Genomic DNA, 25536 nt, shown 5'->3' on the forward strand with positions numbered 1-25536 from the left:
CCCCAGGCAAATTGGGGCATGCCCTTTTCCCTTTTGGTTCTTGAGTCCAGCAACCCCAAATCACCCAAAGTCCCAAAAGTCCAATGCCCCAAAAGTCTCTGTCCCTGGTCAGGGCAGCCCCAGAGTTCGAAAGTTTATCGGCGGAGCTTTACCTCCCAACCTGGGTGGAAATGGGACGGGGGTAAGAGGCACCTTACGTGATCTGAAGCTGACCGCCCCATAGCTCCATAGCGGTGCTCCGCTCCGCCAGCCGCCCCACAAAACTCCTTCGCTCAGCTGCGCTCCGCTCCGCCAGCCGCCCCACAAAACTCCTTCGCTCAGCTGCGCTCCGCTCCGCCAGCCGCCCCACGAACTCCTTCGCTCAGCTGCACTCCACTCCACCAGCCGCCCCACGAACTCCTTCACTCAGCTCCACGGCCCACAAGCAGCTCCTGCCATCCACACACTGCTCCGTGTCGAACTGCTTCACCAGCCGTCCCACAACCTGCTCCACAATATATCTTCAGGCTCCCCCACTACTTAACACAACACTCAGTGATTTCAGCTCTTAGGTGAATTCAGCTTATAGTAGGGGAGCCCCAGTGCTGGTGCACTGTCAGCCCAAAGTGAGCTCAGCAGCCTATAACTAGACTTCTAATGAAATCAAAATTAGCTCTGATATTCCACAGTGGAGAGAGGAGGAAGTGCAATCAGCATGTAAGGCCCTCACCAAGGGGCCCATGCCACCAAGTATTAATACTTGTCCCCAGCCTCTCTCCATTCACACAGTTTTGGAACCCATGACCCTTGCCTAGCGAGTGCTACTTAGTTGATGGTGAATCCCTCCATCATAACAAAAGGCCACGTACAGTTCCAAGCACAGTTCCCATAATCAGGGTAATAACAATTTATTCTTCCTGCCCCAATAACAGAGACACTGGGGATCCCACAGCAGCCAAAGTGACCATTTGGGCAGCTATGGTCTCATTCTAGGCGTGGTGGGTGTGCCTATGCAAATGAGATCAGCCCCTGAAGTTCTTTTCCACAACTTGCCACACCTCACCACCAGATGTCAGGGTGGAGCTCATCCTGACACTGCTTACACCTGCACAACACTTCAAAGGATGAGTCTGGAAACTTAAATTCATAACTATAATGGACACTAAAAATCACAAACTGAATGAAGACACTTGATTTATGGCTTATTATAACAATCTATAATCTACTAATCCCTCCCCAGATACCCCCCCTCCTTTCCCCCAACAATTGGAGAATTAAACCATCTGTTTCCATCTGGTATTTAGCTGACTCTGCCACTCTGAGAACATTTCCCAGACCTGAAGAAGGGCTCTGCATAGCTCGAAAGCTTGTCTCTCTCACCAACTGAAGTTGGTCCAATAAAAGATATTAACCTCACCCACCTTGTCACCATATAGTATTAACGTAAATCCAAAATTTACCATGGCTTTGGATTTCTTATAGTTCTTTTATCTACCCAAGATTCTTTGTAGCACATAGAAATAAAGTAGTAACTCTCCTGATACCATCATGTCTATCTTAGGTACTTTTCTGGCCCCACTTATAATAGTATCTGAGCACTTCACAATCTAACATTTATCCTTAACAGCCTATGAAGTAGAGCTGTGCTATTATCTCAATTTTACAGATGGGGAACGGAGGCACAGAGAAGCTAAGTGACTTGCCAAACGTCACACATGAAGTTTGTGGTAAGGCAGGGCCTTGAACCCAGGTCTCAAGTCCGAGTCTAGCACCCTAACCACTGAACCATATTTCCTCTGTCTCATAGATGGGTCAGCTGTCTGCATGTTAGTGAAGTGATTATACAATCTGCAAAGCATTTGGGGGACTCTCTTGTAATTGAAGGCAGGAAATATAATCATCCTCCTTTTAGCTAATACATAAAGAAATACTGAAAAACCCAAAATCAAATGGGTGGGTTCCTTGTATACTAAAAATCATCCCTCTGGAATGCAGCAAACTTGCCAATTCGTAATCAGTATTTATGTGATCTCAAAGCACTTTACAAAAAAGTTCATATATTTATAGGCTGTTTATATTCAAGTGCAACAGAAACATTTGTTAATTTACCTTCCAAAATCCCTTACGATGGAGGGCTATATTATCCTCACTCAACATAGAGGAAGCTGAAGCAGAGAGAAATTAAGGATTTGATTCTGCATCACTGAAGTCAAAGCGAAATTTGCTATTATTTCAACAAAAGTAACATCTAGTTCTGTGTCTTGCTCAAGGTCCTGCTACAAGTCTGTGGCAAAGCCAGTGATGGAATTTAGATCTTTGAGTTATAGTCTAGTACCTTAACCATAAGCCCATCTTTGCTCTTCTCTGTATTCTCAGTGAAGTAGTATTACTCCCAATTGAAGATAGAAAAGCCAAAGCACAGAGAGAAGCTAAATGGACTTGCTCAAATCACTGGCAAAGGCAGAAACAGAACCTAGGAGTTCAGATAGACAGTCCCATGGTCTCTAATCTGTACTCCACACACTCTACTTTCTCCCCTTATCTTCCGAGTCCCTCCTCAAAACACACTTTTCCCCAAAAAAGCCTGTAAAATTTAGCACTCCCCTTCATGAAATGTAATACTGGCATTTAAAACATCGGTTAGGAAAGCTAAAAAACCAACAGAACCAAACACATATGGAACTAACATGACACATGCTCAACTAAGTGTTCACTTTTCTTTTTTGTTGCATCTTTTTTCTTCTTATCTGTCCTTACTATATCTATTTGGATTGTAAGCTCCTCAGGGCAGCTTCTGTCTCCCCTTATTTCTCAAGCACAATCCGAGCACTATATAAATACTAAATAATACTGCCTCTCTAAACAGCATTGAAACTTCATGCGGTCACTGCTGCTGGTTATACTAAACACGATCACTTCCACTGTTACGGTCTTCTCCCCACAGGTATGTGTATGCTTTATGATACATTTAAATGTAAGTTCCTTGGGGAAGGAACTATATTTTTTTATTACATCTGTGCAGCAGCCAGTATAACGGGTTTTTAATCCCCAGTTGAGGCTTCTCAGTATTACAGCAACACAGATCAATAATCACAATCAAATATTTATACTTTTTTAAAAAAATCACTGCTTTGAATTTGGAATGTCACCACTACATACAGTTACAGGTATTTGTTCAAAGCAAAAGGAGGAATTAATAAGTAACAACTCTAATTCTGATGTCACAAAAACCAGCCCTTTCACAGACAGGTCCATTGCAGAGAGTAAAGGCTTTGTCCAGTTATGTTTTTCAATAGCCTTCATGCACAAGATCTTTTGTTCAGTTCAGATATCTTAGCACACTTTCAAAACCACTCAGGCCATTAAACTTACAGGATAGCAACACTGAGGAGACGCATAATCATTCTCCAGCCTGCTGCTCACAAAGGCAGGTGGGGAACACAGCCAGTTTTCATAGTGATTTGCAGAATTAAGTATTTTACAGCTAGGCACAAAAACATGTTTAAGACAATACATTAGGGAATTAGAGAACTCAGTCCTTTTCTTCCAATCTGGGTCATGGATTATTTGGGGTCCTTGCAAACAGACGAGTATAACTAACTGCAAAGAAAAAGAAAGATTGTCTCTTTAAGATATAAGTCCATTTCTAAACTAACCACCAGTCCATTTGTTCCAAGCAGAGAATAGCAGGCAATTTCCTTTGCCATCAGCTTCCTTTCCTACCATCTAAAACTAAATCAATGAAATGGAACAAAACCAGAGATCACTGCAGATGTCATTCCATTCAATGATCCGTGTGCCAAATTTTCTGGGATTGCTTCAGACTACAGAGGTATTACAAAGCATTTATTTTAGATTGTTAACATTTTGGGGCAGGGATTGTTATTTTCTATACGTCTCTGCAGAACCTCGCACAATGGGGCTCAACCTGTTAGTAGCTGCAGGTGCTACTGCACATAAATACTAACAACTTTGCCCTTCTCTCCTGAGTGATTAGCCAACACTCAGGGCATTGCAGGATTTCCATTAGAAGAAGGAATGTATCCTACGAGTCAGGATTGCAGTAGAGTATAACCTGTTTATTTACAAAGGATGTACACAAAGTCCCGTTTCCCTGAACACAGCAGAAACAAAAGGAGACAGTTTCCTTTCTCACAATGTTCAAGTCTGCCCCTCCAGTCTGCTCTGTGCCACAAGGTGGTCTGTCCCTCTACTTCCTCTCAGGGACACAATCACAACTGCTCTAGCAGTCTGCAGGTGCTCTGTTCACTTTTCTTCTCTCTCTCACTCACTCACACAGTTTGCCAAACAATGACATAATCTGTGTTGGCAATCAGAGAGGGAACCAGTCAGCTCGCATAGCTTGACTTCTGAACAAGGCCTTGCCACGTGCGCTGCATGCATGCTAGAAACAGTAGATGCCACCAACCATTTCACTACATGAAGGTCTTAACTGCTCCTCCCATTTCGCCTGAAAGAAGGGTGCTCCACACACCCATCGGCTTTAATGTGATCTACAACTGTCTGTAGATCAAAGACCCACTTGATGGCAGCTATTAGCACCTTCCAGCATAAAAAATAATAATGATTTGGGAATGATCAAGCACCACCTTTTCTAGATTGCCTTCAAAGGCCTTCAAGGTTTTTTTGCCACCAGAATAAAATTACTTTAAAGGAGAGCTGACCGGATTCACCCAGCAACGTGGTTTTCATTTTCTGCGTACATGGAACCATTTCAGTGGGCTGCAATTTATCTGAACACTGCGTAATGTACAGCAGCAATGCATTCTGAATAGAGGAGAGTATGCCAAACTCATCCCCAGCATAGAGCCATTATTAATATGATTACTGTTCCATTAGCTTCCCTACAATTACAGCAAGGGTTAGTTTGCCCCAGAACAACCAGTCACATTTGTTTATTCAATTCACATTTGTGCTTTCAACTTCTTTTGTGTATTTCAAAGTTGTCGAAATTTGGAGAAACCTTTGTATTTTATCATCACATCAGTGTGTTCACCTCCAGTGTGGTGGCGTGTTTTTTCCAGGATTTCCATACCACTATGAAAGAATCTCCTGAGCTATGTATTGTTTAAAAGCAGGCTTGGAAAGGCAACAAGTATTCAGAAAAAAGAAAAGGAGGACTCGTGGCACCTTAGAGACTAACCAATTTATCTGAGCAACAACCCATTGCCAAAAAGACTCAAGTTCCTTTAGGGAGTCAGATAAGTGAGGCTGGAAGAGGCATTTTCCCAAAGCCTGTCTGCCCACCAGGACTTCAGCGCTGGACCGACTACTTATACCATAACAACACTCAGAAGCCCCATCAGGCTTGGTCTCTACTTAAAAATCACGTCAGCCCAGTTATGTTGTTGAAGGGTGAGAAAAATACATGCTCCTGACCAACAAAGCTATGCCAATAAACCCCCCTCCAGCGCAGGTGTAGCTATGTCAATAGAGGAGTGCTTCAGCCAAGGTCACGCAGGGAGGTGGTGTTCCTACATGGACAGAGAAATTCCTTCTGTCGGTATAAGCTGCATCTACACTAGCTATGCTGATATAGGCTCCACAGTGCACAGATCCCCCCCAGTATTGAGGCCTCATTACGATTGGACAGTGCCAAGCATATAGCAATAGACAGTTCTTGCCCCAAAGAGCATAAAACCTCACTAAGCCCTGGTCTACACAAAGACTTTAGGTCGAATTTAGCAGCATTAAATCGATATAAACCTGCACCCGTCCACACGATGAAGCCCTTTATTTCGACTTAAAGGGCTCTTAAAATCGATTTCCTTACTCCACCCCTGACAAGTGGATTAGGGCTTAAATCGGCCTTGCCGGCTCGAATTTGGGGTACTGTGGACACAATTCGACGGTATTGGCCTCCGGGAGCTATCCCAGAGTGCTCCATTGTGACCGCTCTGGACAGCACTCTCAACTCAGATGCACTGGCCAGGTAGACAGGAAAAGGCCCGCAAACTTTTGAATCTCATTTCCTGTTTGGCCAGCGTGGCAGGCTGCCGGTGACCATGCAGAGCTCATCAGCAGAGGTGACCATGATGGAGTCCCAGAATCGCAAAAGAGCTCCAGCATGGACCGAACGGGAGGTACAGGATCTGATCGCTGTATGGGGAGAGGAATCCTTGCTATCAGAACTCCGTTCCAGTTTTCGAAATGCCAAAACCTTTGTGAAAATCTCCCAGGGCATGAAGGACAGAGGCCATAACAGGGTCCCGAAGCAGTGCCGCATAAAACTTAAGGAGCTGAGGCAAACCTACCAGAAAACCAGAGAGGCGAACGGCCGCTCCGGGTCAGAGCCCCAAACATGCCGCTTCTATGATGAGCTGCATGCCATTTTAGGGGGTTCAGCCACCACTACCCCAGCCGTGTTGTTTGACTCCTTCACTGGAGATGGAGGCAACATGGAAGCAGGTTTTGGGGACGAAGAAGAAGAAGACGACGACGATGGTTATAGATAGCTCACAGCAAGCAAGCGGAGAAACCGGTTTTCCCAACAGCCAGGAACTGTTTCTCAGCCTGGACCTGGAGCCAGTACCCCCTGAACCCACCAAGGCTGCTTCCTGGACCCGACAGGCACAGAAGGGACCTCCGGTGAGTGTACCTTTTAAAATACTATACATGGTTTAAAAGCAAGCATGTGAAAGGATTACTTTGCCCTGGCATTCCCGGCTCTCCTGGATGTACTCCCAAAGCCTTTGCAAAAGGTTTCTGGGGAGGGCAGCCTTATTGCGTCCTTCATGGTAGGACACTTTACCACTCCAGGCCAGTAACACGTACTCGGGAATCATTGTACAACAAAGCATTGCAGTGTATGTTTGCTGGCGTTCAAACAACATCCGTTCTTTATCTCTCTGTGTTATCCTCAGGAGAGTGAGATATAATTCATGGTCACCTGGTTGAAATAGAGTGCTTTTCTTCAGGGGACACTCAGAGGAGCCCATTCCTGCTGGGCTGTTTGCCTGTGGCTGAACAGAAATGTTCCCCGCTGTTAGCCACGGGGAGAGGGGAGGGTTGAGGGGGTAGCCACGCAGTGGGGGGAGGCAAAATGCAATCTTGTAACGAAAGCACATGTGCTATGTATGTAATGTTAACAACAAGGTTTACCCTGAAAGAGTGTGGCCACTGTTTTATAAAATGTCTCTTTTTAAATACCGCTGTCCCTTTTTTTTTCTCCACCAGCTGCATGTGTTTCAATGATCACAGGATCTTCTCCTTCCCAGAGGCTAGTGAAGATCAGAAAGAAAAAAAGACGCACTCGAGATGAAATGTTCTCCGAGCTCATGCTGTCCTCCCGCACTGACAGAGCACAAACGAATGCGTGGAGGCAAATAACGTCAGAGTGCAGGAAAGCACAAAATGACCTGGAGGAGAGGTGGCAGGCTGAAGAGAGTAAGTGGCGGGCTGAAGACAGGGCTGAAGCTCAAATGTGGTGGCAGCGTGATGAGAGGAGGCAGGATTCAATGCTGAGGCTGCTGGCGGACCAAACCAGTATGCTCCAGTGTATGGTTGAGCTGCAGCAAAGGTAGCTGGAGCACAGACTGCCACTACAGCCCCTGTGTAACCAACCGCCCTCCTCCCCAAGTTCCATAGCCTCCACACCCAGACGCCCAAGAACACGGTGGGGGGGCCACCGGCCAACCAGCCACTCTGCCACAGAGGACTGCCCAAAAAACAGAAGGCTGTCATTCAATAAATTTTAAAGTTGTAAACTTTTAAAGTGCTGTGTGGCATTTTCCTTCCCTCCTCCACCAACCCTCCTGGGCTGATCACTCACGTGACCGCGCTGACATCGCCTCCTTGCCCGGTATCGCTTTGCCAGGTTCTGGTGCTACATATACTGCTGGATAATGCGTGTGGTGTTTAATGTGCTCCTAATTGCCAAAGTGAGCTGAGCGGCCTCCATGCTTGCCTTGGTATGGCTTCCGCACAGAAAAAAGGCGCGGAACGATTGTCTGCCGTTGCTCTGACGGAGGGAGGGGTGACTGACGACACGGCTTATAGGGTTGGCTTCAGGGAGCTAAAATCAACAAAGGGGGTGGCTTTACATCAAGGAGTATTTCAGGCAGGACTTCACGGAGGGTTCCAATAAGAAATGGTGCACCTAAGTTATTGTTCTTATTGGAACAAGGAGGTTAGTCTGGCATCTGATTGATACATGGCTAGATTTACCTTGCTGCACCTTCTCTGTGAGTGACTGCAGTGTGACCTAGAGGAATGAGTCCCCTAGACCGGGGAGGAGGCAAATGAGTACAAAACAAATCTGGTCTATTTCTTGTTTTGATCCACTCCATCTATCTTTTACATCTTTGGCTGGCAGCAGACGGTGCAGAAGGACTGCTAGCCATCCTCATCTCTTGCCTGCCCGGCAGAAGATGGTACAGTACGACTGCTAGCCATCCTCATCTCTTGCCTGCCCGGCAGAAGATGGTACAGTACGACTGCTAGCAATCCATATCGCCTGCCTGCTCACCCTAAGACGGTTCAATAGGACTGACTGCAGGACTAAAGAAAATGACCTGGTCAAGTCACTCCAAATTTAGTCCCTGCGCCCATGTCTGCCCAGGCACTCCCAGCAGACGTGGCCAAGAGCACCTTGGACACGACAAGGACGGCTACCAGTCGCATTGCACCGTCTGCTGCCAGAAGGCAATGGGTTGCTGCTACTGTGTAGCAATGCCGTACCGCGTCTGCCAGCACCCAGGAGACATACGGTGACGGTTACCTGAGCGGGCTCCATGCTTGCCGTGGTATGGCCTCTGCACAGGTAACTCAGGAAAAAAACGCACGGAATGATTGTCTGCCCTTGCTTTCACGGAGGGAGGGTGGGAAGGGGGGCCTGACGATATGTACCCAGAACCACCCACGACAATGTTTTAGCCCCATCAGGCATTGGGATCTCAACCCAGAATTCCAATGGGCAGGGGAGACTGCGGGAACTGTGGGATAGCTACCCACAGTGCAATGCTCTGGAAGTCGACTCTAGCTTCGGTACTGTGGAAGCACTCCGCTGAGTTAATGCACTTAATGAACTTAGAGCATTTTCTGTGGGGACACACACACTCAAATATATAAAACCGATTTCTAAAAAAACGACTTCTATAAATTCGACCTTATTCCGTAGTGTAGACATACCCTTAAAAAGACAAGAGAACAAAAGGGTGTAACAAATGAATAGAAAGGAGAGTGAGGAAACAAGGGTAGATCCCATGGTTACAAAGACTCAGTGAAGGTGCTTCAGACAGTAGGCTTGAACAACACACAGAAAGCAGCCCCCCCACCATGTTAGGCAGTCTTCTGAAGGCAGATCTAGGGCATCCCTCTGTCCTGCAAAATTCTCCAGTTTAGGTGGAAGGACACCTCCCCGGTGTTCAGTCACAGGGCCTGTGTCTAGGAACACTTCGACCTGGCTTACACTAGAAAATTAAGTCGTCTTAACTATGTCGCTCAGAGGTGTGAAAAATGCACACCCCCGAACGACAGTTAAGCCAACCTAACCCACAGTGTAGGCAGCACTTGGTTGACGGAAGGATTCTTCTGTTGACCTAGCTACCCTTCTCTGGGGAAGTGGATTACCTACGACGCTGGAAGAACCTCTCCTGCTAGCATAGTTAGTGTCTATGTTCCGCTGTAGCATTTTCAGTGCAGGCATACCCTTCATTTGTGGAACGCCAGGATGTAAATCTACCTTGCATTAGCCTACTGTGCACTAAGAGACTGTGTGGACCCTGCTAAAAGTTCCCTTGCACACTTTGATGTAGTGTGCTTTGAAACAGGAGTAGATTAAAGCACACTACAGAAAGTTTAGTGTACAGTTGCAGAGTCCACACGGACAGTTAGTGCACTACACATTAGTGAGAGGTAAATTTAAATCCCAGCTTGCTGTGAACTAAGAGTTCTTCAAGACAAACCCATATAAAGGCCCTACATCTGTGACACCTCTTGCCTCTTATGTCTTTGTTTTCCTCAGAGACCTGCAGCAAAGTCAGCACATGGGAGCAGGAACCAGTACCACCCTGATATTATATTGTCCAAATACAGCAGGGTGGGCAGGTGAGAATCACGTTTACTAGGCCTCAGGTTCTTCACTACTACAGAGGCTGGGAAGCAGTTTTACCTTCTGGGAGACAAATAACTGAAGATTCTGGTGTGGGAAACGATTGATGGGTGGGAGGATGGCATCATCCAAATCTCAAGAGTCCTCTCTTTATCTGCTTGCAGAGAGAAGCATGACTCAAGCATTTGGACTGATACAGAACACCATAGGCGCCGACTCCGTGGGTGCTCCAGGGCTGGAGCACCCACTGGCAGCCAGCTCCCCACTCCAGCGCCTCCCGCCTGCCTGCTGCCCCACTGATCAGCGTCTCCCCCTCCTTCCCACTGCCTTCCGCCTGGCACGATCAGCTGTTTTGCAGGGTGCAGGAGGCTCTGGGAGGGAGGAGCAGGGATGGGGTATGCTGTGGGAGGGGGCGGAACTAGGTGGGAAAGAGGTGGGGATCGGGGCTTGCGGGAAAGGATGGGATGGGGGTGAGGCCAAGGCGGAGCGGGGGCAGGGCCAGGGCAGAGCAGAGGCAGGGGCTTGGGGGAAGGGACCAGGGAGAGGCATGGCCTGGGGCCGAGTGCGGGGGTTGAGCACCACCACAGAGAAAATAAAAAACTTTCCATCTTCCACTAACTTTAAAATCTGCAAAGGAAACCAGAACAAGCAGAGACGGACAGGTGGGACACAATTTACTAGAGGAAATCCCCAATGGATTAATTTGAATGAAAAGACATCAGAATGCAGAACAAACAAGTTAACATTCTTCTCCTACTTTCTGCACTTTTGTAGGGATACAAAGTTATATTTTGTTGCTTCTTGGTATAATTGAAATTTACACAAACCTGTACATTACAATATGCCATATGAATTAATATTTTAAAAATTTTACTAAAGTCTGCCCGATTTACTAAATGGGCCTGTTTGAAAGTTAACACTTAAAATCTTAACTAACTTCCAAAACAGGAATGCTGATGGCTACATTCCAGTTCTTAATTACTAAATGCTGACAACTGACAGAATTTATCAAATTTATCCTTGGCATAACTCCAACAGGGGAGCTGAATTTGGCCCTGTTTATTATTTCCACTAACAAATAGTTTATTTTTCCAAAGTGTATTTATTTTTGTAACATACCAGCACTACAAACTTTCAACAAGGAGCACAAATCTTGTAGGGCTTTGGAAGAGAAGCTAAGCACCTGCTCTGGGAAATAAACAAAAGATTTGGCCCTTGAAGCTAATGTATCAAAAGCTCCCCGAGCACACCAGGCAATTGGATGTGCACGACAGCACAAGAACTGTAGAAAATGAAGCAGAAACTATGCTGATCTGTTCCCCATAAATCCTCCAGGAACAAGGATTTACATACTCTTCATACCTGAATTGTAGGTACTGATCACCTAAAAATCCCTGTTATTTCCAGAAAGAAAAGGAGGACTTGTGGCACGTTAGAGACTAACCAATTTATTTGAGCATGAGCTTTCGTGAGCTACAGCTCACTTCATCGGATGCATACCGTGGAAACTGCAGCAGACTTTATATATACACAGAGAATATGAAACAATACCTCCTCCCACCCCACTGTCCTGCTGGTAATAGCTTATCTATATCTATATCTTATCTATAAGCTATTACCAGCAGGACAGTGGGGTGGGAGGAGGTATTGTTTCATATTCTCTGTGTATATATAAAGTCTGCTGCAGTTTCCACGGTATGCATCCGATGAAGTGAGCTGTAGCTCACGAAAGCTCATGCTCAAATAAATTGGTTAGTCTCTAAGGTGCCACAAGTACTCCTTTTCTTTTTGCGAATACAGACTAACACGGCTGTTACTCTGAAACCTGTTATTTCCAGGTTCTTTCTAACCAGTCTCTCTGGCTAGAAACAATTCCCAGCAGAGCTTTACAGTTGACCTGGGATTACGGAAATCCCCGCCCCCCCCCCCCAATGCCTTCTTGTGCGTGGGAAAAAACTGCAGATTTACAACTGGCACTGGACTGAATCAGACATTAGAAATGGAAAAGACCTATTAGATCATCTACTCCCCCGCCCCCAGCCAGTGCCAGATTGTTCCCTATTGTATAACCCCTGTGATATGGCATTCTACTTAGCAGCACTAATGCGTCCCCCCGCCCCCCGTCTTTTAGCCATGAGGCTGACACCTCTCACAAATGTTGCACAGCTGATTTTTTATCTATTTTAATGAAAATATAATTATTAGAAGGTGTTTCTCTGAGGTTTTCCTATCACACCTAGCACTGCAGAATCGAAGTGCTGAAAAGGTAACGCTTTTCCATTTTTTTTTTTAATCCTACAGCATTTCAACACTCGTTACAGACTCCACAGCCAGCAATAATTGAAATAAATGTCCATCATGTGTTCCCAGCTTTGAGAGAGGACACTTAATTCACGTCTCAGTCAATTATAGACCAGTGAGGCTTCACACAAGAGGCCACTGCTTAAGGTGCTTAAATAGCATTTACAAAAAGAATAAATCACCTTCGCTTCTTTAACAGACCCACTATTCCATGATATAGATGGAAGAGCCCATCATCTACAACGACAGTAAAATGAAATACCAGTGCTATCCAATACTTTGTTTTTTGAAAAAAGAAAAGGAGGACTTGTGGCACCTTAGAGACTAACAAATTTATCTGCGCACAAGTCCTCCTGTTCTGTTTGCGGATACAGACTAACACAGCTGCTACTCTGAAACCTTTGTTTTTTGAGGAGATCTTTTTTGCAACCCTGGCTTTCATTCAAAGTAACAAAGTTAAAAAAATAAATTAAGTCAGACCTTTGTGCATGTAATTTTAAACACTAGTCCAAAACTGAAAACAAATGCATTTTGATACCTGCACAAACTTTAAGCGGCTTTAAGAACAGTGTGTGCTTTGTCTCAGGAACTTTAAAAAAAAAAAAAAACAATGCCACTTCAATCCCAACTGAAGCTTGTCATCGGGTCTTTTCCCAAAAGAGATTTGAAGAGTGAGATGGTCACAATCAAGTTTCAAATATAAGCTCTGGTGATTTGGGGAATCTGTCTGTACAATTTATGAATTCTGGTTGATGTTATGAAGTTGTTTCTATGAAAATTATTGTATCATAGAATAATATATGTCTATGCCTGTCACTATCTATCACTGCTGCTAGGACCTGTAACAGGCACACACCAGACTAATGACAATGGAGAGTACTTAACTTTAATGACTGTACTCTAACCAGTCAATAGATATGCTAAGGAGGTTGACTGGAGCTAGAAGCCACTTTATCCAGCTTAGAGACTAACCAATTTATTTGAGCATGAGCTTTCGTGAGCTACAGCTCACTTCATCGGATGCATACCGTGGAATGCATCCGATGAAGTGAGCTGTAGCTCACGAAAGCTCATGCTCAAATAAATTGGTTAGTCTCTAAGGTGCCACAAGTCCTCCTTTTCTTTTTGCGAATACAGACTAACATGGCTGTTACTCTGAAATTTATCCAGCTTGTCTAGTAGGGGGATGAGGGCTGTAAAGTGGAAAGTTACCAGCAGTAAAACAAAGGAACCAGATGGTGGTGGTGTAAGATGTAAAACTAGAGAGACTCATTGGGACAGGAAACGGAAACTTCAGACAGGAGAAAAGAAGGAGTTGGAACAATCAAGGTTAGAGAAAGCTATCAGAGACGAAAAGGCTCCATATTTCAGAAGACAAACCATGCACTGCAGCAAAAACATCCCAGATGGACCCAGATGACCTTGGTCCCAACCCAAAGCATGCTCTGGAGTGATGAGGAAAGTGAGGTGGGGAAACGTGTGTAGGGTTTATTTTTAAACTGTGGGCCCAGAACACATTTGGCTGGAGTTCTGGGAGTGCATTTAACCTGAGGCAGTGAGGGAGTGTTTGAGGGGCCAGCACCAGTTCTGGGGGCTGGGGAGTGGGCCACCTGGTCACAGCTCTCCGGGGATCTGCAGAGGGTTGCATCCCAAGAGTGTACCTGTGGACCCCAAGACAGTGGCAGTGCCTGAACTTTGTTCAGGCTTTAGAACATCGCAGAATTCAGTAGCTGGATCCCATCCAAGCAGTCTGTTGAGTGGCCAAGAGGGGGCCACAAGTGGTATACTATGCTTCTATGTTAAGGGAAGATTTATTGGGCAGATGATTTACTGTAAAGATTTAAGCACTCAATGTAAGAAATTATGTAAGCATAGTACATACAGGAGCTGCACTAAAATGCACTCTTGAACCTTTTAAGATAAGGAATTTCAACCTCATCAGCAACTACATGCTCCGCAGAATATCAGGATTCATGAAATTTGAATCCTAACTTGAAGAGCAGGATATCTAAAAAACCTGCTGGTAAAATTACCTCAGCTTTGTTGCAATGCAAATGCCGCTTGCACTGTGCATACCCAATCAATGCTGAACTGTCATGCCATTCAGGGAGCGCATACCTACAGTTCTGCAGACAGAGACGAAAAGGCTGCCCAAATGGGGAATCCAGTTTAGCAGCTGTCAATCAAAAACTCTTGCTACCGTTTCAAAGTACATTGCAAAAAGCTGTTCATGCTGAGGTAGTCGATGGAGCAGCAATCCATTTACCTTTCCATATGTTTGAGGTAAATGACTGCTAATCAACAGATTTCTGTTTGAACAAGAGCTGTGACCCCCAAAGCCCACCTCACTTTGCTTGTTTCTGCATCGAAGTCATACAATCATTATCATCGGCGCAAACTGCCATATGCCCAAGATTAGGGAGTTGATACCATTTGTGCTTATAAGGAAAGGGAAGGGGGAAGTTTAATTTCTCAATTTTTGGTTACCAATTCACATAGCCATCTTCATTTGATTAGGAGCTGAAAGAAACCCAAATACGTGAATTGCTTTATTTAGTCTCTAAGGTGCCACAAGTACTCCTGTTCTTTTTGCGGATACAGACCAACACAGCTGCTACTGTGAAACCTTTATTTTTAAGGTGGAGATGTGTACTATTTCCCCCTTCCCTCTGCATCTATCCTCACCCCTTTGGATTATATTTCTACTCCTCTCTCTCTCCTTGGTGGTGTATAGCTTTTCCTCTCCCCTTTTTTATTCACCCCTTTTAGTGGCGAGTTTCTGGTCAATCCACATTTTTCCTCTTTGGCTTTTTCTCAGCCTCCCAGTCACAAGACTGGTTGGGGAGGGCTAATGAAGGTACTCTTCACTCCAGATCAACTAGGTCACTAGTCAGATAAGTGGCATTCACTCCTTCAGGGCTGAATGTACCATCTCTGCGGCGCTTCTACATCCTGCTAGGCCAGAAAGCAAGTGACAGTTTAACAGTCATTAGGACACTAATACCTTTCTTCCTGTAGGATTGTGCACAGAAGGCTGCTGTTCACTAAGCAGTGGAGTCAAAAGCAGCAGCAGAGTGAAACCTGATCCAATTCTAGTAAATGTTATTCTGCTGGTCCTGAGCCACATGTAAGGGTATGAAGAGGAGCAGTAAAGGTACAGGAGTCACTTCCTAGAATCTGAGGTTCTGGCACTTCAGTACCTACCTTCAATCCATTACTGACGGCCTTCTTCCTATATTGAACTCATTCTTTTCGGTGAATGAGACTATGAACATGGCACAGGGAATTTCTTCAGTTCTATTACAATGTCTTGCTGCACAATTTCTACCTTTCTGAAAAAAGAAAAGGAGTACTTGTGGCACCTTAGAGACTAACCAATTTATTTGAGCATAAGCTTTCCTGAGCTACAGCTCACCTCGGATTAAGTGGGCTGTAGCTCACGAAAGCTCATGCTCAAATAAATTGGTTAGTCTCTAAGGTGCCACAAGTACTCCTTTTCTTTTTGCGAATACAGACTAACACGGCTGTTACTCTGAAACCTACCTTTCTGAACTAGCCTTTCACCAGTGGGGACTGAAGAATGCTGGTGTGCTCTTAGACAGATCGGGCCTGGAGCTAGGTTTTATTGCTCTTAAAGGAGGTTGGTAGGAAAAAGTATCATTCAGAAACTTTCTCTGGTAGAAGCTGGAGTGATGTTTCTATAAGCCTGCAGCTGAAGATTCAAAGGGACTGCCTGCTCCTATAACAGATCATTCTACCATCCCTTTTGACAGTCTGGGTGAAGGCAGGGATGGCTTTTCCCGCCATTTCAACCGCCATGTTGCTAGGAGGGCCTCCTAATACTTTTCCTCTGAAGTAATTGGGTGTAGCCCTTAACTGACTGGTTTGCAAAGTGGCTTTCCAGGACCTAAAACAAAAGGTGTCCCCAGCTTCTGCCTGTCAGGCTAGGTACCTGACAGCAAACTAAAATGAACCTAGGTGCATCTGAAACAAAAGACACAGCTCGCCCTAGATCAAAGGTCACCAACCGGTCGATCACAATCCACTGGTTGATCCTAGAGGACCTCCCAGTCAATCGCGATCTCTGGTGGTGAAGTGGGGCTGCTGCTAACGCAGGCTCCCTGCCTGCCCTGGCCCCACGCTGTTCCGGAAACGGCCAGCGCGGCCCCAGGAAGCGGGGGTCTCCCTTCGCGTGCTGCTCCTGCCTGCAAGCACCGACCATATAGCTCCCACTGGCTGGGAACGGGGAGCTGTGGCATTGGCCCCTTTGGGGCGCTGCATGGGGCCGTGCTAGGCAGGGATCCTGCCTTAGCGGCAGCCACGCTACACCATCAGGAGCCGCCAGAGGTAAGTGCTGCCCGGCAGGAGCCCTCTCCCGGAGCCAGCTGCTCTCCTTCAGGCTGAATGCCAGTGTATTAAATACTACCCTGCTCCCTCCCTACTCCTCTGAGCCATTGGGCTATCACAGGGGTGGGCAAACTTTTTGGCCCTAGGGCCACATCAGGTACAGAAATTGTATGGAGGGCCAGGTAGGGAAGGCTGTGGGCATGGCCTGGCCCCCGCCCCAATTCCAGGCCCCCGGAACTCTCACCCCCATCCAAACCCCCCCTCCCCCGCTCCCCACCTGACTGTCCCCTGGGACTCCTGCATCCTATCCAAAACACCCCTGCTCTCTGCCCCCGACCATCCACCCAGGACACCCGTCCCTTATCCAATCTCCCCTGCTCCCCACCCCCTGACCACCCTCCTGGGGCCCCCCGCCCCCTAGCCAACCCTCCCTGCTCTCCCCGCCCCATGTTACCTGTGGGGTGGGAGAAAAGGGGGCTCAGTCCTTTTCCTGTGCGTTTCCCCTGCTCATTTGGCTGCTCTCCCTGGCAGTCGGGCAGGGCTTGCTCCCTATCTGGGCTTGGCTACTGGGGACAGGGGCCAAGCATGCTGGAGGTGGAGGGGGGCCCTGGTTTGCTCTGCCCCGTCCCCAGCAGCAGGGACCAGGCTCCTTGACCACCCCCTTGCAAACTCCCCGCTCCTAGAACTCTCCCTGACCACAGCACCCTGGAGCACCAGGTGTGGCCACGCTATAGCTATAGCCGTGCTGCCTGGCTGGAGCTGCAGCCACTCGGTCCAGGTGCTGGAGGAACTGTGACTGCAAGGGAGGGAGGGGAGCAGAAGGAAAGGGGCCAGGGGCTAGCCTCCGTCCTGCTCACCACACTGCTGGGGAGTTGGGCTGGCTCCTTTGCAAGCCTGTCCTGACCCCACTCCCTGGCAGGAGCTTGGGGGCCAGAGGGAAGGGTCCTAGGAGCCGGATGTGGCCCTCAGGCCGTAGTTTGCCCCCCTCTTGGCTATCAGCTGCTCGCAGAAAGCTTTCCTTCTATTACTTGGATAGGATTTGGGGTTGTGGAAAGAACACTTTCCTGAAACACTGATGAAGAACTGAATGAACATGAGACCGCTGAAGTAGAGAAAGGTGAAGGGCTCAGACCTGATTCTCCACTCTGTGATACCAGTTTTATGCTGGCGCAACACCACTGAACGTATGCAGTTGTATTTATAGTGTAGACAGGGCCTAAGTTTCCCTCAATGTGCAAATCCTCATTGAGCGTCTCCTGTCTTTCACAGGAGAGTTTAGCCATTAAAAAAAAAAAATTACCTTTGCACATCTACTACAGACTGCAGCATTAGTACAATTAGCCTGCAAAATGGGTTGATGACAGCAATAACTTCTACTCAACTATACTTGGCACAGACAAAGGCAAATTATAATAGAAAAAATTTACAGACTAAAATGACTTAATGGGATTCAGAAGAGAAGGACTGGTCTGCCCTTTGATTAAAATTCTTTGGAAAACTGTTTCAGCTCTTTATTGGGATTAGTACTAGAACTGGCTAATTCCAGGGAGCTGGTCCAAACGATGGGGATCTGAAGAGCTCTTTCTGGCCAGGACCCAGCAACCAGAATCAGCCACCAAATCTGGCCAAGAGCCCAAAAGACCAAACCAAAACAGGACAAGCTAAAGTCTTAAGAGCATAACTACCAGTGAGCAAATGAATTAACAAGGGCAGGTCACCCAGCATTTTGAATTAGGGATGAGAAAAATCAACAGATATAAAGTACTGAAAGTCTTTCTTGTAGCTTGCAGATACACAAAAGCTAACTGGGCTAGTCAGAAGGTGGAAACATTAGGTAACTCCAAAGTGGAGGGGGCTGGATTCCCTCTATTGCATCTGAACAGCAGGAATGTATGCTTTTGTAGGCCACCACAGAGAAAGATGATCTCATATAGTTTGCATGACTTTCAGAGGTCCACTATAACAGATACAGCTTATATGAATGAGTTACTATGTAAAATGAGGCTGCCAGACCCACAAAGCCCAAACATGCTCTGCAGAAGATTCTTCTCCGCATCTTCTACCATGTGTTTGCTGGGAAGAAGGACCAGCAAATGGACAAGGAGAAGTGTATTTGTTGTTATACCTAACATATTCAAAAAGTTACAAAACCAGAGGGAAAACGTTCTTACCTAAATAAAAACAGCATTCAGGGAGGTCGGGGTGTGAATAAAGGAGCTACCCATGGACTCCCTGGTTAGTCTGAATTTGCCTTTCAAGCACCATGACCTTCTCTTGGGCTAGTGTACACTGTGTGCCTCGAACCAAAGCTTCCCTCTCCCTCAATTAACATAAAGGGATTTGCTAGACTCTGGTCTACTCGGAGAGACAAGGTGAGGTAATATCTTTTATTGGACCAGCTACTGTGAATAGAATGGAAGATATCAAATTTTGCTGTCTGAAATGGAAACTCCACATCATGAAGAAAAAGGGAGCAAAGCTTAACAGCGACATCTACTTCCCGAGAAAATGCAAGAAACAAAACATCATCCCCAACCATCTTACCAACTATAACCCTCTAACCACTAACTAATAATATCTGGGACCATCACAGCTATTGCAACAACACTGTCCTATTCAAGCAGCCTACTGTTGGCTATCAACTTTCAGCTACTGGATTTCTGCTTTAAAAAGTTAGCATTGTTTTTAAATCAGAACATCTAATAGGGCTGGGACTCAAAATCCCACTAGTGAAGGAATCCAGAAACAGACATACTGCAAGATGTCACTCCTTTCTTCCCCCCCACCCCGAGTAATTGAAGTTTGGACTGACCAATAGGTTGCAGCATGCTCCCGCTGAATGCAGTCTTCTTTGAAAAAGCTGTGTATTCCAAAATCTAACCCTGGTTTGCTGCTTCTCCACAGTTCTGAGTAAAGATGTCGGAGGGTCGCCTTGGTGAGGTCAGCAGTCCAGTCCCAGCTAGCAGACATGGAAAGCAACATCCACTTTGCTAGGCTTTCTTTCCAAAACGGGGCAGCGGTGAGTTATATAAACCTCCTTTTTCCTTTCCCTACAGTTCTAGGGTCTTCCCCATACTAGGGATCTGTCCAAATGTCATAATCCATCAGTGGCCAGGAGCAAGCTCCTCCATTACAAATAGTGATTTAGTCTGTCTACAGGAGGAAGGCTGGTCCAGGGGTTAGGGTACTCGCTGGAGGCTTGGATTCTAGTCCCTGCTCTGACACAGACTTCCTATGGGACCTCACTGTGCCTCGGTTCCCCAAATGGGGATAATAGTGCACTCGAATACTACAATGAGGGCCTGATTGGTACCAAAGACAAACAAAAGACAGTCAATACTAGGGAGTTGTACCACTACAGCTTCACTGATGACTTGCTACCAGTGCTAGAAGTGGGGTAATCTCCCATGCAGTCAAGGCCTCGGAATGCTGGCCCCGACTCAGGAGAGCTACTCCTTTTTGCCTATAGTCAGGGGTGCAAAGAGAATACGAAGAAGGGAGAAAAGGATTTGCTGAAACTACTCTTTTTGTTGAGGGAGTGGTGGTTTCAAAGTTCCTTTTGGCACTAAACAAATACCTAAGAGAACTGCAAATATGTACAAATTAGTTACCCATTTACAGGCAGAAGACAGGAAAGTTTGGCTTTGTTTCCCATATCCAGGGCAACCATCTTCTAATTTGGATCTGAGAGGCAGATACTTTTGTTACTAACTGGCATGCAAAGAAATATAAAGCTCACATGCTTGAGGAATAATGTTTGAGCTGTATTACAGCCGGTGTTCCTCAGAAATGGAGCAAGACCCCTACATGACACAGACGATTCCTAATTCCAGCTAAAGAGTTGGATTTGATACATCTCTTAATCAGGTGACAGAGCAGTTTTATTAAATGATTTCAGTCCACCTCCCAATATTTAATTGAGTCTGGATAGGCACTCCTATTGTTCTTTAGCCTTTATAAAGAGACTGGTTAACAGACAGTAAAAGGGTTGGTAGCCAAAGGCTAGTAAACAATAGAAAACATTAGGGTGAAGCCCTCTCTTGAGATTACCCTGGAATGAGTGCTAGGCTTCCTTATAGCACAGTCACAGGGAACAGAAAAGCATCTCAGACATTTCACCGTGTTAGGCTGGGTGACTGAAAATAGCCATGAGATGAAAAACAAACCAGCTGGACAACTTATCCCAGCTGTAATGCAAAATCAAACACAGCAGCGAGCTGGAGGCAGGTTGTATGACAAGGAATGAAGGGTCTGCTGAGCTCTAGTGTGCACATGTAGCTTCTGCGTGGTTTAGCAGAAAATGCCACCTGTTGTCACTTCCTGACTACAGCACACAGAGCCATTATTTCCCTGCCCCCTTCACCCCATTTCCCCCCCCCACCCCCCAAAAGAAGGGGAATAGCCAAGCAAGGTGGGGGAGGGAAAGATCAAATGAGATACCACCTCTCACAGCTCAAACCAGTTTTAATGAAGAATTTTACAGATTCCACCACACTCAGTCATTCTGGCATAGGGCCAAACCCAGATTTCACCAAATACGAATACAATCTTCAGAAGACTGCATAATCCAGCATGATCCACCAAGGACAGCATGGTCTTTTCATTGTCTGTAGCAGGGGTTCTCAACCTCTCTCTTTCTGAGGCCCGTCCAACATACTATAAAATCTCCATGGCCCACCTGTGTCATAACAACTGGTTTTCTGCATGTAAAAGCCAGGGCTGGTATTAGGGGGTAGCAAGCAGGGCAACTGCCTGGGGCCTTATGCCACAGGGGCCCCCGCAGAGCTACAATGCTCAGGCTTTGGCTTGAGCCTTGAGTGGGGAAGCTCAGGGTCCAGGCTTCAGCCCCATGCGGCAGGGCTTTGGCTTTCTGCCCTGGGCCACAGTGAGTCCCCCTGGCCCTGCTTGACGACCCCCTTGAAACCTGCTCACAGCACCCCAGGGGGCCTCAGGCCCCTGGCTGAGAACCACTGGTCTGTAGCACTCTTGTAGATCAGCAGCATTCAATTTGGAACCATTCAATTTGCAATTCCACATGAATGCAATGAGGTCTGCAACTGGAAACCTCCCCTTCCCCCCATTGTCAGCATAGCTGTTGGAAGTGTGGGTTGATCAGTCATTTCCAGAGGTTTAGCTGACAACTAAGCCAATCCACTCTGATATTGAGAGAACCATCTAACTGTAATACCATCAAAGGCAAATAGTTTATTACACTGATCAGAGAGAAGTTTCAAGCACGGTGTGGCTCCATGTCCCCTCCTACTGCTGAGCTCTATGACATCTTTTACAAGTTTAGCAGGGCCAAAAACATTGCTCTTGTTTCTACCACAATTGCGGGAAAAGATACTTCCAACTGTCCATGTCTTTTAGACAGTAAAGTGAGCCCACAGACTTGGCAGTATGGGAAGACAACAGGATATACAGTATGGTCTACTCAGTCAGGAAGCTCCAATAGTCTTCCCTTCTGAATTTACTTTGGACTCAACTACCAGCTCAGAAATTCCTTTATCTGTGGGGACAGCTGTACAACTATCTATTGTGGCCTCAGGTACACCTTTGTCTCCTACGCCATTTACATACATTAATTCATTAGGCTCAAGGCTTTCATGCAGTTTTAAATCATCACTTTCTATGTCAAGCAGAGAACCTTCACATTGCCCCCTACCATCTGAAACCTCTCCTCATCTATTCATATTCTTGGAGAATGTAGAGGATAACCTCAGATAACCTACGGTACTGCCTGGAAGAGACCAAACTATTTGAAGTGGATGAGTCAAAGAAAACACAATGAGGTTGCAACCCCTGCTGGAAAGCACAAAGCATTAAAAAAAAAAACCCCACAACACACTATATCAGGAGCTGTGAGGCAAAACTGGGGAAGTCTTTTGTCAATCATCACCTGCTGACAGGAGGACATAACCCATAAAGTCCCAGAAATACATGGGGATATTACCGAAGCAACTGGTTTCCATAGAACAGAGATCAATATGTATAGGGGGCTTATGAAAGCATCAATATTGAGGAGTTTCACTCCAGCAGGTCCATGTCCCTTTACTCAAATTCAACTGAAGACTGAAATAGGAACACATGCTAAGAATTTTTTATCATAGTGATGACAACAAAACTCACATGACCTATTGTGTGGAGAAGAAGCTGATCACATAGGAGGGGATAATTTAGCCCCCTTACTAAATTGGCTGCAGTCATACTACATTACACTGTGGTCCCATCAGAATTTTACAAAATAAGCTAGGTCAGGCTAGGTCAGAACATGGACAGGAAACCTCCAAGGAACATTGGGTATTTAAAGTGATGCTGGTGGGCTTTCACACGGACTACAATATTTTTTACTTTCTGTCCTACATTGCTATGCATTGTTTAAATCTGCTGTATCTATACCAGAGACGGCTGCATTTTAGTGACTGGTGAAGTGATGCATATATAGTCCTGTGGAAGATATGAGGTTTAATTAATTTTCTGAAAGTGCTTTGAAATCCTTGGATGAAAGACATGGGGATAAATACCACATACTCTCTTCAGACCCCCTCCAGAATTAAAAACAAAAGTGCTCACGATGTAGATGGGTTTGCGATTTAACCTACAATTTCATCAGGAAAGAAGATGAAATAACTAGTGACACTTCAATACTATCTTCTGATCAGATGGGCCAGGGTGAACTTGAATCAGTGCCAAATAAATCCCTAAACTATTTATGGACTCTTACAGGTTCATTTCTATTCTACAGTAGTATCAGTCATGATTCCAAGGTGGGCATGGGGTAACAACTTCTCATGTACTGAACAGCTTAAAAAGAAAGATAGCTGGTTATTAGCATGAATGTCTTCCTTTCCTCCCATTATATCAGCCTGAGTTTGGACAGACTGGCAGCTGAATGGCAGGTTTAGGAAACAAATCCATGAACTTAATTAGAAAGGGAGATAACCTGTGGAAGATTGTATCTGTTTCTAATGTCCATTTCTAAGTGTGATGGGGTCCCAGTGGGGACCAGCTGTGGTCAATCAATTAGGGTGAACTGCAAAACATGGGTCAGACAATCCCCAAAAAGCTGGTGGATATTCCAATACCTAGATTTACCAAGCCGGCATAAACCAACTTCTTTATTATCTTACTAGTTACTCAGAAATCCAAACAACACAGTTCCCTTAAAGTGATCCAGCCTCCATCCAGGTACCTACCTCAAATATGATGATTTCTGAAAATCTTATTTCATCATATAAAAAAAAGGTTCTACCAATCCCAAAGGATCAGACACATTACCTCCCTGGTTGTTGAATATTCCAGATCTTACCCATATACACACTACAGCCAATTCTTATTAACTACACTAAAATTTATTAAAAAACAAAAGAGAGTATGGTTAAAAGATCAGTATACATACAGACATGAGTTCAATTCTTAAGATTCAGATTCATAGCAGAGATGACAGGTTTCAGAGGAGCAGCCGTGTTAGTCTGTATCCGCAAAAAGAACAGGAGGTACTTGCGGCACCTTTATTAGAGCATAAGCTTTCGTGGGCTACAACCCACTTCATCGGATGCATAGAATGGAACATATAGTAAGACAGACCTGTATACATACAGATAAGTTCAAAGTTACCATGCAAACTGTGAGAGAAGAGATGGTGAGCGTTGTAGTTGCAAAGAGTTCTTTCAGAAATAGTCCATAGGTTATACTCCAATGTTTATATTTCAGGGCAATCCAGTTAGAACTGAGATCTCGGTCCTTATGGCCTAAGCGTCCCCTGTATGAAGCCTCAAGCAGATCTGAGATGACAGAATCAGGACCCCAACAGTCTTTTATACAGTTTTCTAGCATCCACTTGACCACACAGTCCTGGGTAAATAATAGGCTTTTGATGTAACCTTCTGCTTTCTAAACACCACCAGTAATTAGTTACACAAATTAACATAGGGCAATTTATCCATTAGGCAGTCCATTACTAATTTCAAAGAGACATATAGACAATGACATTATTTCACCAAAGATTCATCTAAATGATAATACTCCGTGTTGATCTCTGAATTAGTAGCTATAGCAACAGACAGGAACTGTCCAATTACATGGGTAGCATTTAAGATGCACAATTAATATTACCTCTAACAACATAGGTTTGCATTTCAAAGTTCTAGCCTATTTAGCATGCAATGGCCCTAGGTAACATTTCTAATATGTCTTTAAAGGTGGGCTTTGGGTCACTGACCTGCAAGCTGTTTAACACTTTCTGGCCATGAGTTATATTTTGTATAAGTTTTACTGCAATTATATAGCAGTGGTAGCAATAATGATTTGCATGATTATATTTTAATTAGACAATGTCACACTAAGGTTTTACCAAAAAGATATATTTCTACACTAATTTGTATCCAACAAGATATGAAGCTGACAAAAGAAACGTTCAGCTAAAATTGAGTCTCTATGTTTAAAAAGCCTTAAAACCCTTTGTTTTCTATAGCTCAGTGGTATAGTTGGCAAGAAGAGAACGTAATGGCTCTCTTCCTAGTTCCACCGACTTAGAGGTGCCACTCACAGTAGTTGTGCAGATCTTCACGACTGACTTCTTTCTGGCATGCTTTGATCAGCAGTGTTATAGAGGTAATAACGAGGATTGTTTGTTATTGTTATTGTTAGGCTTCAGAGTTAACACATCATTCAGATGAATGGGGTCAGTTTATATAAACATGTTGTCAGCTTACATCTGGTTTGTATCTTGAACAGCTGTAAGGACTACAAACTTGATATTAAAGTTCTGAATATCAAGATGGCCCCCTATTGGGGGGGGCGGGGGGGGGAGCACCAAGCCTCTTTAAGACAGCCCA

General features: G+C 45.4%; 1 protein-coding gene across 4 annotated transcripts in view; it reads right to left on the reverse strand.

The window, feature by feature from the left end:
* The window catches only part of STIM1 (stromal interaction molecule 1), a 202932-nt gene that overhangs the window by 145375 nt on the left and 32021 nt on the right, over window positions 1-25536 (reverse strand). The window contains exon 1 of one of the 4 annotated variants that reach the window (XM_084614959.1): window positions 19512-20078. The exons of the other annotated variants lie outside the window; for them this stretch is intronic. Within the exon in view, the coding sequence (XP_084471085.1) occupies window positions 19512-19527 (16 nt within the window). The 5' untranslated portion in view covers window positions 19528-20078. Of the gene's footprint in view, window positions 1-19511; window positions 20079-25536 lie in introns of those variants that run through there. 4 annotated transcript variants of the gene reach the window in all.

Source organism: Lepidochelys olivacea, assembly GCF_965140295.1.
Source record: "Lepidochelys olivacea isolate rLepOli2 genome assembly, chromosome: 1".
NCBI classification, from domain to species: Eukaryota; Metazoa; Chordata; order Testudines; family Cheloniidae; genus Lepidochelys; species Lepidochelys olivacea.